General features: G+C 42.0%; 1 protein-coding gene across 1 annotated transcript; it reads right to left on the reverse strand.

Moving 5' to 3' along the window:
- Positions 1-283: 283 nt before the first annotated feature.
- On the reverse strand, positions 284-19,657 carry MXRA5 (matrix remodeling associated 5). The gene is made up of 7 exons (XM_027743516.2): positions 19,230-19,657; positions 16,883-17,098; positions 14,388-14,517; positions 13,673-14,063; positions 6,092-11,053; positions 4,530-5,430; positions 284-2,977 (listed from the first exon to the last, which is right to left on the reverse strand). Exons 1-7 carry the CDS (start codon positions 19,403-19,405, stop codon positions 1,066-1,068), a joined length of 8,688 nt encoding a protein of 2,895 aa, XP_027599317.2. The 5' UTR covers positions 19,406-19,657; the 3' UTR covers positions 284-1,065.
- Between the last annotated feature and the right edge of the window lie 578 nt (positions 19,658-20,235).

Below are 20,235 nucleotides of genomic sequence, written 5' to 3' on the forward strand. Positions count from 1 at the left end.
AAACCATCCTTGACTGAAGAAAAAGTATAAATATAGGCTGAAATATACATAAGTTTCTATTAATAAATCACTTTTAGAAAGATAAAGAATTATACTAATTTGTTTTCCCTAAAACATTTATAAATGAACCCAATATAAGTTGGTTCAGATACAAATATGTATAACACTACATTACTACTGCTTTTTTGATCTAACTTCATACTCTCACTGTTTGGAGTTCCCTGTTTACTCAAAAAAAACCCCCAAAAAACAAAATCACAGTGAATACATTCTTTGGAAAATATTTTTTATTATAAAATGTACAGTATATTGACCTTAATATTATAAAACATAGTAATGTATCAGAGTCTTGTAAAGACCAATAATTTATAAAATGAGACCAAGTTCATTGCTACTCTTTCTAGTCTCATAGTCAGATTAAAAAATATATATAAAATATATAATGAATTATTTGACCAAAGCATCCTTAGTAGCTGGCAAATGTTTGTTCATATGTTAAGGTAGCTAACCTCTGCATGTATTTTTATTGAAATAGATCACTCTCATTTGCTAAGTTAGTCTTTGATTTTGAAGAGCTGATAGAAGCACGAACAGAAAGGTTAGTAATCATATTCTATAAGGCTAGATTACGTAAAGGTGCTGCAGAGTTTAAAGAAAATTATGTTTTACTAAAGCACTTCTATCACTGCAGCTCATTTATTAACAGTTAATACTTCTTTGGTACTTTTAAGGTGCTTGTTAGAACAAGAAATAGTTTTGGACTATTGACAAGAATAGAGTACTTTAGGCCTCAGATGCTATTGGATAGCATGAAAAACCACATTACTCTGTCTTAACAATTTAAAGACCTTTTTCAACTTGTTAGTCTCCTCAGTTCCAGTATGTCTAATGCCTCCTTTTATTGCAGGGACTTACTACCATATTGAGTACAAAAGCAATGCAGATTAATTCCTTTTTTTTCTGCCCTCAGCCTTCCTGGCCTTTCTGCAAGCAGTACTTTCCTCATTGCACTCGTTTGGCAGTGACTTGAACACTGGTATCCAGCCAAAGGCATTTGTTTTAGTGTTAGAATATGTGTATGTAGGTTGTTTTCGAATCACTGCCTAGTATATTTTTAGCAATGCATTTATAGAAGCCTGAATCTCTTTGAGTGGACTGCTGGATGACTAATGACCCCTGAGGATGGAGGAATTTGTTTCCATACAGACGGGATTGAGCTCCTGTTGTCAGATGTGATTTATCTGGAAGCTCCCATGTTATTTCTGCTTTAGGAATCCCAATGGCCATGCAGTTCAGTTTGACTGAATTTCCAGGTCTGGCATAAATGATAGGTGCTGGCTCACTGGTGATCCGGGGAGGATAGGCTATCACAATGACAGGCACAGTCATAACAGAAGTGCCATACTCTGTTGACACCTTGCACAGGTAAGTGCCCCTGTCAAATACAGAAGCCTCACGCACCGTCAATGAGCCATTCTCCATCAGGGAAAAGCGACCCACAGCCTGGGGGGCATCCATAACCATCCCATTGGGGAGCGTCCAGGAGATCTGCGCCCGCTGGTTTGGCTGGGTGATGCAATGAAGCTGCAGAGTTTCTCCATTGATGATACTCACCAGGTTGTTATACTGGTTGCTAATTTCTGGCCTGAGTCCCACCTTCAGGAAGACTACTCGTTCCACATAACCTCCTGGGTTTCTGGCTGTACAGCGGTAAGTCCCAGCATCCCCAGCAGACAGGCTGCTGATGTGTAAGATTCCATCCCTCTTGTGGTAAAATCTGTTCAGGCGACTGCCACTCAGCACTTCAGAGCCGTTGGGAAGTATCCAGCTCGTGCTGGGTTTGGGGTTCCCCTGGACTGAGCAGTTCAGGTTGATAGTGTGCCCAGCAATAGCAGTGATCCTTTCACTGACAGGGTCTCTGAAGGAGGGTTTCTCCAAATGGTCTGTGACGAGGAGCTGCACAAGCAGTCTCGCTTCCCCTCCTTCATTCCGCCCAATGCATACGAGCTGCACCGCGTCTGCCTGTCTCACCCCTCTGATGTCCAATGTACCATTGTGATGCACAGTGATCCTGTTCCCATAGTAGGGAGCTGGTAAGATTACTCCTTCTGGGAAAGCCCATAAGACCCGTGGAGTAGGGATGCCTTCAGCTTTGCAGTCAATAAGTTTCCGGCTGTCCCTGATGGCTGTCTCTCTCACAGACGTTATTGCACTGAGATGACCATTGATTCTGGGAGGCTGAACGTCAACATGGATCCAAACGATTTTCCGATCTTCTCCAGCACTGTTTCGTGCTACACAGGTATAGTTACCACTGTCAGATCTTTGGGCCTTTTGGATGAGGAGGGTGCCATCCCTATAGATCTGGTATTTGTCAGATAGGGCAGGAATAGGCCTGTTGGTTGGGGAGAGCCAGGTCACTTTGGGAGTGGGTTCTCCTTTGGCTTCACATGCTACTGTGACAACATTGCCATAGGGTACATTAACAATGACGTATGTTTTGTTCCTGATGGTTGCAGGCTCAGCCACTACTTTGACCCGCACTTTCATTTCATCCCTCCCAATCTGGTTCTCAGCATAGCAGGTGTAGTCGCCTTCCTCTCTCAATCCGACGTCATTGAAATACAGAGTTCCATTATCAAAGACCACATACCGCTTTGTCCGGCTGCCGCTGTCGTCTGACTGCATGAAGGTGTTGATCATGCTGCCATCCGGGAGACCCCAGGAGATCTCTGGATTTGGCAGACCTGTGGCTACACAGTCAACTTTCAAGTCCCCTCCGTACTTGACCTTGTGGTTATTCTCATTCTTATGTTCTATTTTTGCTGGTTTCATCATCACATTCACTTTGAGGACCACGTAGTCATCCCCTATCTTATTGCGGGCCACACACAAATAGTCTCCTGCATCTTTGTCTGTAACTGAATTAACAACCAAAGTCCCATTGCTGAATACCTTGATTCTAGTCTCCAAGGTACTGTAAGGCAAGAAAAAAGAATGGAACATGAGCTGCAAAATCACATTTTGGGTATTAATTATTGAGTGAAATCAGGAGGGAAAAATCAACAACTCAAAAATATTGAAATAAAAGAAAAGGATGGGAGCCTTGCTATCGTTAGATAATTAGATGATCCAAAATGTCCAAGACATTCACCACTAAAAAGCAAATGAAAAAAATAATTCTACCCATTTGTAGAAAACAAACAATTCTGTTGCGTTTAATAACTTTAATAGTGTTTTTGATCATTAAACAAACAGTAGATACCAAATTATGATAGTTTTGACTGTTCTGACTGCATGTAAGGTATTCTATAACATTCAAATATGGGATCTCTGAATGACATGATCCACACAAAGCTATATGAAGCATAACTATGCAGTCTGGCACTTGGGTCCTATGCTAAAAACAAATCAAGATGAGGAACTTCCTCTGGCATCGGGTGTAACATATTAAACCTTTATAAGGAGTGGCAAAGAAGCAAAATGTTGCTAAGCCTTGAAACAAAGAAAAAAAAATTTCCAAGATGCTAAAAAAGCTATTATTCCTTTCCACTTCACTATGGAATCTGTGTATTGTGGTTAAAACCAATTTCCTCAGTAGCCACAGTTTTCTCCCCCTAAAGAAGATCTCCTGTATTTGAAAAACAGCCCACATAAAGATCATGAGGGAAAATGAAATAAAACCACAGTATTTTGTTGCTACCACTATGAGGCATAAAATGAAATCCAGGTTTTGTGCTATCTACAGGCTACCAAAATATATTTTCTGTCAATATGAAAAAATTATGACTACATTCAGCTGTGAAGAAAGCTGTTCACAATTATGCATTTAAAATGCAGTGCATTTCTCATCTGTTTATAGTGATCAAGGAATGAGTTATGAATTATAGAGCAGAAACTGTGTTTTCAGCCAAGTCTTAGGACGGTTGTTGTAAGCTTGTAGCATGGATATTTTACGTGATATTGCAAACATTGGAGAAGGTATTGTTTTAGGCATTTATATACAACCAGGCTTGCAGAGACCTTACTGTGAGGTAACAATTGTTTATACAATGATGTTAAAATGATTCTGCTTATTTAAATAATTATAAGTTGATTTATTTGCCCTGTATTTACTATGTATAATGATTTGCACAAGAAATAAATTTCATTGATCCTATTTCTCCCAGGAAAAATCAGGCACCTGTGCAACTCTATACAGACTAAGAGCATTGGAACAAGCAGTACACAAGTTCTATATCTTTTGCCATTGGACTTTTTACTGCATTTACAAGTGGCTGTAAAAGATAGTGGTAGCTTATCCTAAACACTTGAAGCTAACTTTTTAAGGGTAATACTGCTTTCAAGAAAATTATGCTAAGACATGACATGACTATCTTCTGATAAAATTTCGAATTCTTTCTTAAGGATTGGGTGCCTCATTCAAAACCCACAGAAGTAAAGAATGAAACTTGCACATATATGAGTGGGATTTTGTCTAAGTTCACCTACAGTGTGATTTAGCTGCGACACCTCAAATAGTAATTTACCTGTGTAGGGAATCAATCATCCTTTTGGAAGGCAACCTCCATAATATCCGTGGCCAGGGGTCACCAGAAGCACTACAGTCCAGATGCAGGATGCTGCCATACGTTACATCTGTTCTCTGAGGAGAGGTCCCAGTGATCTTAGCATTAGATGCATGCTTCTTCACATGGAGCTGTACTGTTCTCCTGGCAGCTCCCACCATGTTAGCAGCAATACACTCATAGGTCCCACTGTCCTTGGGGGACACATTGCGAATATACAGAGTTCCATTGGGAAAAACAAATAAATTCCCATTGACAAACTGAGAAGGTCGGATTTGTGTGCCACCAAAGACCACCCAGCGGATGTTGGGAGAAGGTGCTGCTTTGGCAGTGCAGTGGATGTTGATACTGCTACCAAGGGGCAAGGAAATGTTCTCTTGCTTTTCCTGCTGGATGATGGGGGGTAAGGCTGCAATGTGCAGCCTCACTGCAATGCTGTCAGCTCCTGCAGCATTGCTTGCTATGCATTTGTAAACTCCTCGATCCGAAAAAGTTGCTTGCTTGATAGTCAAGGTTCGATTTTCATTAAGCATTATCCTGCTCTCTGTGGTGGTGACTGTCTGCAAAATCTTCCTATCTGGGAAAACCCATGAAATATGTGGGCTTGGAGTCCCACTAGCCTGACATTCCATTGCTATGGTCTCTCCAAAGTAGACCGTGACATCTCGATAGCGGGAGAGTAAAATTTTGGGCTGGTGGGCTACAACTGTGAGCACAACAATCATTTTATCTATGCCATGCTGGTTTTGAGCTGTGCACAAATACTGCCCACGATCCTGAAGTTGAGCATTTCGGATAAGGAGGGTACCATTTTTCCAGACTTCAAACCTTTGTAACCTGGTGTTGGCTGTCATTGCAGCTCCTGGAAAGGTGAGAAGAAGGAAAGAAACAGAAAGTCAAATTGTTTAAGATGTACACTCTTGCAATGAAAAAGTCTTATGTTTCCCTGGGATACTTTAGGTTTACTCAAAACCAATTACAACTTTAGAGAGGGACATGACATCTTCAGACACTCTCCATAGCTCAAATTAGTCTTTGTTTCTGTTATAGAACTAACCATACTAACTTGCAAACACTGACAGCATGAGAATTTTAAGGCTTTATGCTTTAGGATTCCTCTTAAATCTTTATGTAACTTTTCCTTTTGCACATGAAGATGACACACACAACATTGCTTAAGGTAGCAGTGTTAACAAACCCATACTCACAAGTGTTGCCATCATAAATTCTAACTGCTGTGACTAATCAAAGCTGGCTGCTATTCATAGCCAAAAATTACTCTTCAAAAAATGAACTCATTAAATGGTAGTAGTTTTCTTTTACTACAAGAAATACTGCAAAGTTATTATTACCTGTAATGATTAGTTGCAATTAGTCACATTTTATCTATAATGACTAAAAGTGACAGAAGGTATTCTTCAGTGTTTTGAACTACTCCTATGAGCATGCTGAATTTCTATGCAATAACCAAGTATTTGTAGCCTTACAAACCATGTGGAAAAACACATTTCTCTCTGTCTTACCTGTAGATGCTTTTGTCCAAGTAATAAAAGGCTTGGGTTCACCAACTGCATCACAAGGGATAAAAGCATCTGTTTCAGCAAGGATGGATATGCTCTGAGACCCTTTTGTGATAATCTTAGGTCTTTCTCCATGTATCCTGAAATTAGTGGGAGACTGAATTACAGTCGAATTCTGTGGTAAAATGCCTCCCACATAAGGCACAGATGGAAATTTTTGATGACGATGATGGACATTTTTTAAAGGATGATCTGTAGTGGATATCTGTGGTTTTGTGCGCTGAGGGGGAAAGACTGGAGGGGTAATCTTTAAGATCACTGGTGGTAATGTGGTCGTTGCTGCATGTGGCATTGGAGGCAATGGCATAGCTGTAGCTTTCTGCACTGTAATCCTAGTAGGGAAGACCTGAGTGACCTTCTTCTCATTTGTGTCTTTTGGGACAAGTTCACTAGGGACCTCTGGTTTAGGGTGCATACTTAAGTGAGGGAATATCCTTGTTCTGTTGAAAAGGAATGGTATTCTGGAACTGGGATAATAGGGGATCCCTTGACTTGGTAGTCTCCCTGCTGTGCCTCTGTTATCTGGAACATAGTTATTTCCAAAAAATCTTGAATTAATATTGTATCTGTTCTGACCCTGACTAATGAACGTGCTTTCAGTGAATGGATTTGTTTTGTGAAATGGAGAGGCTTGTGTTGGGGTAGTTGTTTCTCTCTGAGAGGCAAAAGTTTTCTTGCCTTGGATAGTATGTGCTGCATATGCTGTTATCTCTGGTTTGTTTGTGTAGTGAAGAGGCTGATGTGTTATAAAATAGTGAAACGGACCCTGTGTTACAGGAAGCTTCACTGTGCCTCTTACTGGAATGTGCTTTGGAGGCACAACAGGCAGTCTTTGGTTTAAGCTTGGTATCATTCCAGCAGGTGGATAGGGAAGATTTGGATTTAGCAGTAAACTGTTGTTTGACTTGCTACTATATAACTCTTTGAACTGATCCTCTTTTGACTGTATGTTAATCCTGTTTTGGTTAGAGGAAGGAGTAGGGTGAACACTCTGTCTTGAGTTTATCACCATTTTGTCACCACCTGCTCCAACTTGTTTTTTTTCTGGGAACCTTTCTTGATCGAAGGCATTAGTTTCCTTGGTGGTGTAATGAAAAGAAGGATGTGAAGTGCTTGAAATGGAAGGAGGAAGAGTAGGAAGTTTTATAAATGGAATAAAGGCAGTGGATGTAACTGGAGGCTTTTCAGTTGTCTGCAAATGATGAAACATATGTGACACAGCTTCCTTTTTATCCAAGGTAGATGGCTTTGTCCCAGCCTTAAAAGTAATGGATTTCTTTGTCTCTCTAACTGGAAAAGTCTGAGTTTCTGCTGTGCTGCAGGAGGAAGACAAAGTAATTATCTCATGTTGCTGAGATGACTCAGTTTTTGCTGGTGTTTCTGTGGGCTTCCATGGCTCCTTTGAAACTGAGAGGTCCTTAAAAACTTTGACTGTGCCAACAGGAATATTTAAGTCAGTCATAGTGGGATGTATCAGCTGGAACGTTCCAGCAGTCGTTTCATCAACCACAACTTCTGAGTCAAACAGTATAGGCTCTTCCTGAGATTTTGGTTTTGTAGATAGTATCAAGCTGTTCCTATGTGCAGAAGTTGTTGTGCTTGATTGTTCTGCCTTACTATCCATAGTTTTAGAATCTGCTTTCATGTCTTTCTCCTCAGATACATTGTCTAATGAGTGGTATGCTGGCACTTCACTTTGCTCTGGTACAAGAGGTACACTTGACTCTTTTGTGGGAAGTGCATCATGTACAACATATGATGTTAAAATTGTGATGGGTGCAGTCACTGGAAGTGCCGAGGTTTCAGGAGTAGTAGAGTGTGTGACATTTTTAGCTTCAGGTGGAGAAGCAGTAGCCCTAAAGGAGGAAGTTGTAACCACGTCTCTGATTTTGGGCATTTTCTCAGCCAGATCAAGAACTAATGAAGGAGTGGATTCCATATGCTCCTTGTTGTTTTTAAGATCAGGACTTTCAAGAGTTGCGGAAGAAGTTCTAATCACAGCTTCAACTTCAGGTGTCCTTGGAATGACAGGCATTGCCTCAGTGGTTAAAACAACAGGGGGTAAAGGCCTTGGTCTTTGCCGGATTCTGTTTAGCCTTAGTCTCCTTCTCCCATAAGGCCGTTTTCTACCATGCTGAGTAATAAGTGAAGGCGTGGTCTTTCTATATGGAACTGTTGTGGTGGCCACAGTGGTCAGTCTACTGATGGAAGCAGCAGTTTTTATCCTCTCTGCTGTTTTATGAAGAACATTAGCACTATGTAAAATGACCACCGGATCTGGTTTTGAAGTAGCCAGGCTTCTATGTTCTTGTGCCTGAGAACTGTCTGCATAACTGCTGGACATGCTTTCTTGAGTCACTGTATTCCTGTGGGTCTCGGGTTCTGCCTTGCTCTGGACCCTTATGGATGTGAAAGCAGGAAAACTTGTACTCAAGTCCACCATTTTCATCTGAGTTGTGGATGTTTCTTTGTGCTGGTATCTTGAGTCATTGCTCTCCTCTGTAACAAATGGTGAAGCAGATGAAGAAATGGTAGTAGTACCCAGAGAATCTGTTAGGATGATCTTGTCCAACTGAGGTGGTGTTAAAATTATGGTGTCAACACTCATTGGGTCCACTTCATTTAACTTCATGCTTGTCTCCAAGACTCTGTGAAGATCCACAGTCTGAGATTCAGCTAGGAGAGTAGCATCAAGTGGTAGCTCAGCAAAAGCAGAATTTTCTTCAGATACAGAAGTTCTATCGGCATTTTCCACTGTGAATGAACTGCTCTGAATATTGGGAATGTTTGTCACAATTTGTCTGGTTAGAGGTTCTTCAGTGAAAGCATGGATATTTTCTTTGAATACAGCTGAATCATCAGTCCTGACATCAAGATGCTGCTTGCCATGGGGTTGCAAAGTTGCAGAGACAGGAGTCAAATATGGACTTGATACAGCAATTCCTACAGTGTCTATACTTGCAGATGTTTCTAAAGCCCTGTGGTTGGAGAACGGTTCAGTTTCTGACCTCGTTAATATGGACTGGACTGAAAATGCTTCTGTGTTGTGTGAAACAGTGACTGAAAATGGCTCATCTTCACCCACAGGTGATGCATCAGCAGAAGAGTCTACCACATCCGCTGCTGTCTCTGAAGGTGGAGGGCTGGCTGCCGGATGAGGCACTGGAGTAGTGTTCTGCATGATTGATGGCAGTGCAGTTGTTACAGAAATGGTTGTAGCTGTTGTTGTTCTAGGAAGATTCTTCCCACGGACCTTTGCCAAAATGTCAGCCCAATGCTGTGGATTAATCTGCTTGCTTGCCACATTAATTCTCCTTCGAGATTCAAATACTCTCCGACCTTCTGCAATGTTGCTGTCTTGGGTTCTATCCGTACTTTTCCAGATTTTCATTTTCCTTCTGCCTTTCTTCCCCTTTTTAATTTGACTCTCTGGCACCTGGTCACTTTTTTGTTTAAAAGGTATTTCCCAGTCTTTTAGGTGGTTCTTTCTTCGTAGGAAGTCCTCCACTCCCCCTGCCCCTGATCCCTCTCCATCCTCTACGACCTGCCCTCTTGTTTTTGACAAACGCTTTGAGCCTGGGCGCTTTTTTAGTTTTATTCGTTTAAATGACCTGTCAGACACCATTTTATTTACTGTGACCCTTACAACAAATTGATCTGACCCCTGCACATTGACAGCCACACATCTGTAATGGCCACTATCACTGACATGGCTTCTTGGAATAAGTAAAGTACCATTATGCAGCATATAGCCTTTTGAAGAGTTTGATAAATCATTGAGTACCTGACTGTTTGGAAGAATCCAACTCAACTGTGGGTCTGGGCTGGCAACTGCATTGCACGGTAAAACTATTGGCTCTCCAACATTTTTTTCAACTCTCACTACATCTGAATCAGCTGCCTGAATAGCTGGAGGCTGCACTAGAAGTCTGTAAGCCATTATGTCCACATCATCTCTCACTTGGGCGATGCAGTGGTACACACCTCCATCAGTGTAACTCACTGCTTTTATGATTAGTTGGCCGCTACTGAGAATGGAAAACCTACTGTCTTTCTGATTAAATGGTGCCTGTAGTTTAGTTCCATCTGGAAAGAGCCACTGAATGGAGGGGCTCTCAGAAGCTTTCACATTGCAGCTCAGCTGACACTCTGACCCTTCCACCGCACTCTGTGCTGTCCTTGTGCTCTGGTTTTGCTCTATCATCACCCAGTTCCTCTGCTGCCTGGTGTTTTTGGTATGAATTGTCTGAGAAAACACAGTAAAAAAAGATAGCACCACTTTTTTCCCTGTACTCTGTCGCCGATTTAATTGGATATTTATAAGAGGTTGCATAACCCAGGAAGGCTCAGCCATTATTTGAGCTTTTACACCTGTGTAGTAAAGAGCATCATAATCTGAGCCTTGCTTGTACTGATAGCTTATTTTAGGCTCCTTTCTGAGCATAATTTCCCTCTCTAACTTGACAGGCACTTCACTGTAATAAGCTATAAGCTTCCATAGTTTTTCATAGTTTTCTCGATTCATGGGACATTCAAAATCCAGTGATATTGTAGCATTTATATCTATCTCCTGAGTCTGGATTTGATTCCACTGAATTTTGGTAGAACCTGTTGGTTTTTTGATTTCACAGTTCAGGTGGACTATATTGCCATGCTCATCAGTCATATTTAGCACAATGTTCCACGGAGAGGACTGAAGTTCTTCCAGAGGGAGCTCATAACTGTCACCATCTTCTTCATGTTGAGTGCTGCTATTTTGCCTCAGTGAGGACTGAATGACAGGTTTCCTACAGGAAATATCTTTCAAGTTTTGAATATCTTCTTTCTGCAGTTGTTTTGGGCTGTTGCACTTAGGACAGAGCTGTCCTCCTTCATAGGCTTTGTCCTTTTTGCATTTTAAAACACCTGCAAGAAAAAAAAAGGAAGAAAGAAAATAAAACAGGAAATAAAAGATAAATAAGCTGAAAAACTCTGTTCCAAAATTAGAGAACTCTCAAAAGTGTGAAATGAACTTCATGAGGAATGCATTATGTCATATGACACAGAAAGCAAAACTTTTAGAATGGTGAGTCTTAGTTTTACGGGTGATTGGGCACCTGATTCTCAATCTGACCATGATTTCTTCTGACTTTAACGAGAGGATTGAGTACTCCGTCCTTCTGAAACTCAGATTCACTCCCTCCGAACGAAATGCCTAGAAACTGAAGTGTACATAGCAACATTTTATAAGTCCATAAAAAACTACTCTGTGTCAAAAAGTCTGCACCTGTACAATGACAGCCTAACCACCTAACTTGTGGATCTAATGTGAAGATGAGTGGGTCCTTTCAGCTTTCAAAAATGCAGCATTTCCTTGAGAAACGCTGGAGTTCCCACTAAATAATCCAGGAAGCTTTTTATTTTTCTCTATTAATTAACAACAGTATCGGCAATACACAAGACATTCTACTGTAGCTACTGAAATGGGCTGACTAGTTCTTGAATGTACAAGCTATTTATCAGCAGCAAGAAAAACCAAACCAAGTGACACTTCTTCCCTGACTTCTGAAATAACTCTAAACTCTGTAATGATACAAAAAGCCTAATCAGAGAAGGAAAGCTAAACTAGGAAATTATAGCCTTGACTCCTCTCTTCTGTCAATGCCAGAGAGACTCTTGTCTGCAAAGTAAAAGTCATATTTTTATTACGTTGTTCTGCTCACTAGAAAGTCAAATGTCACCTTACGTATTTAGTTTGGAAACATATTGCAAATTATATGTATTCCAGTTATTCCAGGAATAAGTATCATTCTGAGGAATGAGGGATCTTTGAATGAATGAACAATGTACTGGTAAAATGAACAATATAAGGCAAAATGCCAGGAGAAAGGGAAATGAATGGCAAATTTTCATATAGTTTTTTAATTGAAAAGTATATGTTTTGCTAGTCTGACAAATCAATTTTCTTGAAAAGTTCTTACAAATGGAGTATTTAAGTGAACAAGTTTATCACTTGCAGATTTAAATAGGATGTTTCAACGATAAGGAAAAACTGGCCCACAATCAACTTGGCAGTGGCCACATTGGTCTGAAGAACTTTAATAATTCTTTCTGTATTATTATTCCCAAAGCAGTTAATGTTATGGTTATATAAAGATACAAAATCTGTCATATGTGAAAACGGAATGGATAAATCCTTCATCCTTCCAGTAATCACTACTGTTTTAGTGTAATAAAAATGCTAACAAGCCAACACTGCACAAGGAAGGAAAGTTCATCTAATATTTCATTGTTATAACTTGCAGAGCAACTTAAGCACACTTATTACACATACAGGATTTGGATCAAGGAGAGTATGTAAGAATATTATAATGTAAGCTAGTGAAATAAAATATCAAAGTTAGATGCCTCAAGTATCAGTTCAGGCAGGAACATTTGTATTACTCACTCAAGTATCACACACAGACTTAAAAGTATTGTCCAAAACACCCTTAAAAGTATTGTCCTACAGCTAAGTGCAAAATTGCAATGAGTTACATATTCTAAGATGACAAGACCCAGCATAATTCACCATACATGCTACAAATCATTATGTAAACATTGTGACTCCATCACTTATTTGAGACATCTTCAGTTACAATTAAATGCCAATTCCCTCTTAATATTTTAGCAGCAGCTCCGGTGTAACACCACTCCCTCTGGCCTACTACAGTAAGCACTTAGCTACAGGACACTGCTGAACTGAGATGCCCAAACTGAAAACTGATGCTCAAAGTCCCCCTCATTTAGTGTATTCCTGATAAGGAGGCATTACAAAACTGTCTTTGTTTGCTTCTGCACATGACCAGAAGTGTTCCAGCCTAAGCAGTGTGATATTTGTCTCCTACTGAAGTCTGAATGAAGATAGACTAGTTCTTTTATGAAAAAAATTGCAGGATTTAAAATACTTAAATAGATTGTAAATACTTGAAAATACTTAAAATAGATTTGCTCCATCATAAAAGGAATTTGTGGTCAATGAAGAAACACAGATAGGTGTGAAGGATGCATACTACATAACAACCTTAATGCTAATAGCATCCAGGTTAGAGGACTTAACCAGGAATTTGTTAACTGAATTCCATTCCTTCCTTAGATAAACACATTCAAATCCAATGTTACCACCTTCCATTAGAGCTTTGTTAGTTGAGGACAATTGCCAGCCCTTGGTCTAAAGTGCACTGCTGTGCAAATGACCACAGTAAAAGGTTATATCTATTTCCTCCTTCTAATTATAAACTTCACTACCACTTTTGCCATTCCAAATGTAATGGCTAACTTCTTTGGTGTTGAATACATATTTTTAGCTAGTGACACACAACTGCCTTCTTTTTACACTGTTTTTTAAATATATGCATTTACTGAACATTAACAGAAAGTAATACTGCAGATAGACATCATGGTGTTAGTAATACTCAGGAAATAACAAAACCATCCACACGCAGAACAGGAAAAATAAAATCCAACAATATGAGTTCAATAAACATCAGTAGCTTTTGGTCCTACCTCCAGAAACTTCATTCCATTCAAGAAGCCACTTTAAACTGCAATCACAGGCCCATGGATTCCCATGAAGGTAAAGATTTTCCAGCAGCGGCATGCCTTGAAACATCCCTGCAGGCAAGGTCCTCAGAGCATTTTCGGATAGGTAGAGATGTCTTACTGTTGACAGTTTGAAATAATCAAGGACCATAAATGTTGAAAAGGTGTTGGGGTGAAGCTGCTGGAGCAAATTTCCTTCTAAATGGACCAGTCTCAGAGAAGTTAATCCATTAAAAGCATTTGGATGAATAAACTCAATTCTGTTGTGGTCCATGTGCAGTCTCATTAAGCTTGAAAGTCCTTGGAGAGTTTGGCCAGTTATGGCTTTCAATTTATTGTAACTAATTTTGAAAACCTAAAAGAAAAAAAAGGAACCAGAGATTAATATTTTTTTAATCTAAATCGAAATAGGATAGCAAGTAATCAAGCACAAATTTTACTCCCACATTCGAATCTTTTGCACCACTGAAAAATGATATGCTGGTCAAAGAGGTAGAATAAAACTGAGCGTTAGTTGGCATTATCAAGTATTACATAGGTATAGTTATAGATCTCTCATGTGTTTTGGGGGAAAATGGTATCTTAATCCTAAAAAGGCACTATAAAATACATTTATTTTTGTTTTCTGTTATTCACAGAAGGTAGATTTTTTTTAAATTTAGGAAGACCTAAGCATTACCTGTAGAGATACGAGATCTTTCAAAGCACCATTAGGTATATTTTGAATGTCATTTCCATGTATCATGAGCAATTCCAATTTTGTAAGTCCTGCAAAGGAGTTTTCGTATATAGACTGGATACTGTTAAACCTGGGGAAAAAAATCACATGTGCAGTTACATTTTATACACTGACTGTCACAGACTGCAAATGTAAAATTAGTATAACCTAACTTTCAGGAAAAGTTGGAGGCACCTTAATGCATTGTCAAGGGGCCAGAAGTTATTGCAAGATTTTTACAAGGCCAAGTATACTTAGTTCATGTTTACATTAAGATTTCTTTTAACTCAATTTGTGGCACTTTAGCCATAATTTAGGAGTGAAAGTAATAAATAGGCATTTTAGTTCTAATAGTTGTATGTTTTTCCATGCAGCTCAGTTTATGGAATGGTAATAAGTTAGTGGCCTGTAGCCAAAACATGATGCTATGGAGCCTGGCAAACTAGACAGGCTGCAGTGTTGCCAAAGCAGCATCTAACAATAAATGAATAAGGATTTGCAGAGTGAACATTAAAAACGGATATCTCCCAAATAGCAGAAGAAGCAGCAAGTCACATCCTGCTTCACTTACTGTTACAACATGTCATTGGCTACACCAATTATCACATGAGATCTAGGAATTGACCTTCCAATTATATAATTTGAGTCTAGAGACTCCTCTTAGATAAGGAATACAGAAAATCTACTTTTTGAAAATAATTTAATTTCACTTTGGACAAGCAAATCAGGATTTGCCAATGTGGAAGTGTTAGGTTTGGTGGCCTAGCTCTACATTTGTGTTTTTCTTATGTATATACGTAACATATTAACTAATCTGGGCATGAAGTCTCTAAACTAAGGACAGAATTTTAAAGATTTCTTCAATTTTTTAGTATTTTCTAGAAAGTAAGGTAAGAGACAGTGACAAATTGGAGGAAATATGGAGGAAATACTTTTGGTTCCTCATCATGTTATCTATCTGAAGATTCCTAATCTGCTAAAAATTTAGACTACTGTTTTGATATTTTTAGTCCTTCTGCAGATTAACTAGGCATATAGCAAGCATCCTATTAAAATTCCTTATTTCAAAATCAGAACTTCTAAGAAGTATGAACTCATCTAAATAAAAATTTTTTCTAAATTATTTCTAAATTATTAGAAAAATAATCTTCACCTCCTAAATATATAGCACTGAAAACAGAAATATGGTAAAAGCTCTCTTTCAGAATGGAACAAGTGCTACAACAGTCAGTTAAGACTGTTTCTTCCTGGAAAAGGACACAACTCAGAAAATTTCATTTGTAGTGATGAAATACAAGGACAGGAAAGGGCTTTGATGCTACCAGTATCAAATAATGTACTTACAGCCCAAACACCTTCGTAACTTACAAGCCTACATCCCTTTTTCAGAAGTAATTTAGGGTTAAAATTTACCACAGAATGTTGATGTATGGAGGAGAGCTGACTGTAAATATGTGTGGGTTTGAATATGGGGGAAGAGGGAAGCATATTTTACTCAAAAATGGCATTAAACTACATATTACTCTAATATAGATTTACTGAGTACAAGAGCATTTTGAAACTAAAATTAGGCTTTAGGTGGATAAAATGTTGGTAGATAGAAATTTTAACTATGGAGAAGCAAAAAAATCTCAAGGTCCCTACTGTCAGTCACTGCATGATTAGTTGCAGCTTATAGGACTTGAGGTTGTCAGGGTGAGTTCACACTGCTGTAGGGCAGCCCTGGTAACAAGCAGAAGAGGACTGTGACTTCTGCACCATTTCATGTCACAAAATGACCCTACACAGTACTTTTGATGTATGAAACCTACCACCTGTCCCTGCCTTCTTGTCTCAAAATCTGACAGATGTGAGTTGGCAATACCCTGGCAGAGGAAAATGAATTGAAGCCTGAACAATCTCTCCCCAAAACATTAGTGTCTGCTTATATCGCATTTAGTTCCTTGAAAAAAAAAAACCACAGCAACAAACCCACAAATCCAAAGGCAACAGAATAGCTTTGTTTCTACTGTATTCATATAAGATATGCTATATATCTCATTGTAGTATATACGCTACCTTGCTACATTATAGAATTTTACTCCTACTGTGTTTTTTTACATCGAGTATAAAATTCAGCATTTAGTAGAAATCCCATAGTAGGTTTAATTCAATATATTTTATACACTGTAAAAGACTAAAAGTCCTATTTGCCAAAAAAAGAATTCACACCATGGTATAAATATTTATTTGAAATGAATAGTAACTTTTGTTTGAAACATAAAGGCTAAGTTAAAACTCTCTCCATGCCAGCAACTGTAGCATCTGAAATTCAGCATGCCAGCAAGTCCCTACCCATCTCTGCAACTCTACATAAAAAATACACGCAGAGATCCCAATTTGCCACATGTGTGCAAAGCACTCCGGGCTTCCACACCAAGAACATAAAACTGTTTGCTCCAAGCTGCCATACAAACCCGAAGTTGATTCTTTCCACATGTTTAGCGATCCGTGCCGGCACAGCTGCCAGGGAGCGGAAGGTGCAGTGGACCTCGGTGGGTAGGTAGCAGGCGCAGGGTTGGGGGCAGCCCAGGGTGCCCGGTGGCAGCCCCAGCCCCAGCAGCAGCACCATGGACAGAGCTCCAGCTGCCACCCGATACCCCATCTTGTCGCCTCCCCTTGCCTGGCTCCTCCTGGGTTGTTCCGGGGTCGGGGAGAAGACAAGAGAGAAGAAACAATGATTTTTTAAAATCTTTTTAAAAAGTTTTATATACCTAGCAGTGACCTGCCTTGTCCAGAAGGTCTGTAGACAATCAAGGCCAAGATCAGTTAGGAATGGGTTTTCTTTCTTCCATGTCCCCTTCTACTTCAGCGTTAACTTTTCCCCCATAATTCACTTCCACTAAATACCTATTCTAGCAAAGTTAAGCTGTCTTCCTATGGTAATAAATTTCGTAGGCTTATTCTGTACACCAATGATAGTATCCATCTCACCTAAAAACTAGAAGAATTTAAGGGAAGTATCTAGCCCAAGCAAACTACTGTGGCTCCCTCTACAGTCACTGAAAGAAAAAAAAAACAAACACATATTCACTTGAAGATGAATAATATCAGTTATCTACCTGATCAGATAACTAGAAATAGTACAACTGAGCTTCATGAAGTCCCTACTTAGCAAACTCACCTAGTCTAGCTGCCTAATTTTTAGGCAGGCTACTAACTTTCGGCAGGATAAAATGTGGCTGAATGAATTTCATTCATAATATATATGTGGGAAATGGTATCACTGAGAAAGAAAATGAAAGAAAGAATTCATTGGCCGTAGATAGAGACTCTGTCATCCTTCGTCGTGCATTACTGTGTGATGTTGGATGTACTCTTAGATTGCAATCTTAACAAAACAGGAATTATGAATGATTAGAACTGATAAAATTGGACAATTTACCTAAAAGTGAAAGCACAGACCTCAGGAAAAGTTTATATTTATAACTGTATCTTGACTATGTATCTTGAACTCAGGTTCAGGTTTTTGGAACTGTGTGTTGAAATCCCATGGAGTCATTTAAAGAGGCAGTGTGCAAATAACAGACAAGAAAACCTAACTGTTACAAACCTCGAGCACCAGTAATTTTTGAAAATAACTTATGTAATGTCTTATTACAGGTTAAGCACCCTAAGTTTGCAGAAGGAGTTTGAAACATCCCTATTCTTATTTCTACCACCAGAAGAATTTTAAAGTTTTTCAGATTACAGCCATACAAGAATACAGGCTACTACAAGCAACAAAAATTTAATATTCCTGCCTTTGTACAACACTGTGACGACAGAAAGGCACTCACTTCTACCAGCTATTAATAGCTCCATTAGTTATTTGCTTTTAGCATAAAAGTCAGAATTTCTCAGATCTGTGAGCAACGAGATGCACATATTTTTCTTAAGACCATCATGTGCAAATCATTACAGTTCAAAGGAGAGGCTCACTGGGATGAAGAGGTTTTCCAGATATCTGTGGTCAAGTTAATGAGACGTTTAGCATTCTTTACAAGACAAATAGCTTTTAATTTGTTCAAGAATTTTCAGGTGCTGTTTTCCTTATGTTGTCCTTAATGGAAAGGAAAGTCCCTCAAAAAGCAACCTACCCGTTTCAATTCCTTTTCAGAGAGGTCTCTTACAGGACGTGTGCACTTAGGTGAAAAGGAAACTGCACTGACTTGTGAGGGGCTGGAGGAAGGCTGACCAGAGGGACTCACCATGTCCGCGTAACACTCAAGGGCTGCCGAGAGCAGCCCCTCAGCGCCGCCGCTCCGGGATCCGGCAGTGACCGCGGACCGGCTGCCCCGCCCGCCCCGACACCAGGGGGCGCTCTCGAGCGCCCCGCCCGCGCCCCCGCCATTGGCTGCCTCCACCTCCAGGCGCCGCGTTCCAGCCAATAGGCTGCGGCCCCGCCCATCGAGGGCGGGGCTATGCAGGGGGCGGGGCCCCCGGGCTCCTGGCGGGGCGGAGGCGGTGGCCGGTCGTACGCCAGCCGGGCTGTGGGGAGGGGGATACGGGGGAGCCGCATTCCCCCCTGCCTCCGTGTTCCTTTCTGCCGTACCGGAGGACAGATGCTTCCCATTAGGGAAGAATGTCCCCGCCGGGCCGGGCGACGGGAGCGGACGGGCTGAGGGCGGGCGCCGACACACGGCGGCACGGCCCGCGGGACGCCCGACCGCCGCTAGCCGGGCGGCCCCGCAGCCCACCCGCTCCGCCGCTCCTCCGCAGTCCTGCGGGGGAACCCCGAAACCCACCCCAGGGCATCCCGACCGGCCGTGCGCTGCCCCTTACCTGCGGCCGGGCGCGGCGGTCCGGGCAGGCGCCGCCCGATGCTCCAGTGGGCTGCGGGCGTCCGGCGGCGCGGGGCCGGCGCTCACCTGGCCCCCGGCCTCCCCTCCGGCACCGGCCCGCCGAGGCTCATCGCTGCCCGCGGCGGCCCGCCCCGACGCCGCTTTAGGACTCCTCATAGCCCGTCATCCTGCGGGATCCGCCGCCGCGACTGAGTCCCCCGAACAAGCATAAGCGACGCGCGGCAGCCGGGCAGGCACCGCCGGGGGCTGTTTTTTACTGGCTGCTCTTGGGTTCGAGCCTCGCCTTCTCTGGGTGTCCCACGCCGCCGCCGCAAGTCGGGGCGCCGCAATCCCTCAGCCCCGGCGGGAGCCCAGCGCGTCGCTCCGGGAGCTCCGCAGGCCTGCGGGCAGGCGGGCGATGCCGGCGGGTCCCCGCCGCCGGACGGGCTGCCTGGGCGCGCAGGTCCTCCCGCGACGGCAGCCGCCCGGAGCGGGCATGGGGACGAGGAACGCGGGGCGCCGGGACTCCGCCGCTCCGCCCGGACTCCGCCGCTCCGCCCGCCTCCCCGCGCCGGGCGCTGTGCAGGGGAGGGCGCGGCGCAGCGGCTCCTCTTGCAGGGTGGGCGGCCCCTCCGGGGAGGGGGGCGGCTGCGGGCGGGCCCTCGCCGGGGGGCGGAGGGCGGTGGGTGAAGGAGGCTCCGGAGCCGGTGGAGTGGGGGGCCGCGGGAAGCCGAGGCCACGCGTGGGTCCGGGCCCTGAAGCTGACGGAAAGTTTGTCTCTGGGACCTGGCAGATCCAGCACTCTCGAAACGCTCAGATGTACATACGCACCTGGTCTGCTCGCACAGACACACGCAGAGTCCAGTACACAACCCCAAAACTTGACCAACTAGTCCGGGTTTCTTCCTATCCTGATAGTGATATAGTGTTTAAAGACATAGTTTAGTGGTGGACTTGGCAGTGCTGGGTTAATGGTTGGACTCGATGATCATAGAGGTCTTTGATGT

Source organism: Pipra filicauda, unplaced genomic scaffold (assembly GCF_003945595.2).
Source record: "Pipra filicauda isolate LSUMZ 115617 unplaced genomic scaffold, ASM394559v2 scaffold115_size4368891_pilon, whole genome shotgun sequence".
In the NCBI taxonomy this organism is placed as follows: domain Eukaryota; kingdom Metazoa; phylum Chordata; class Aves; order Passeriformes; family Pipridae; genus Pipra; species Pipra filicauda.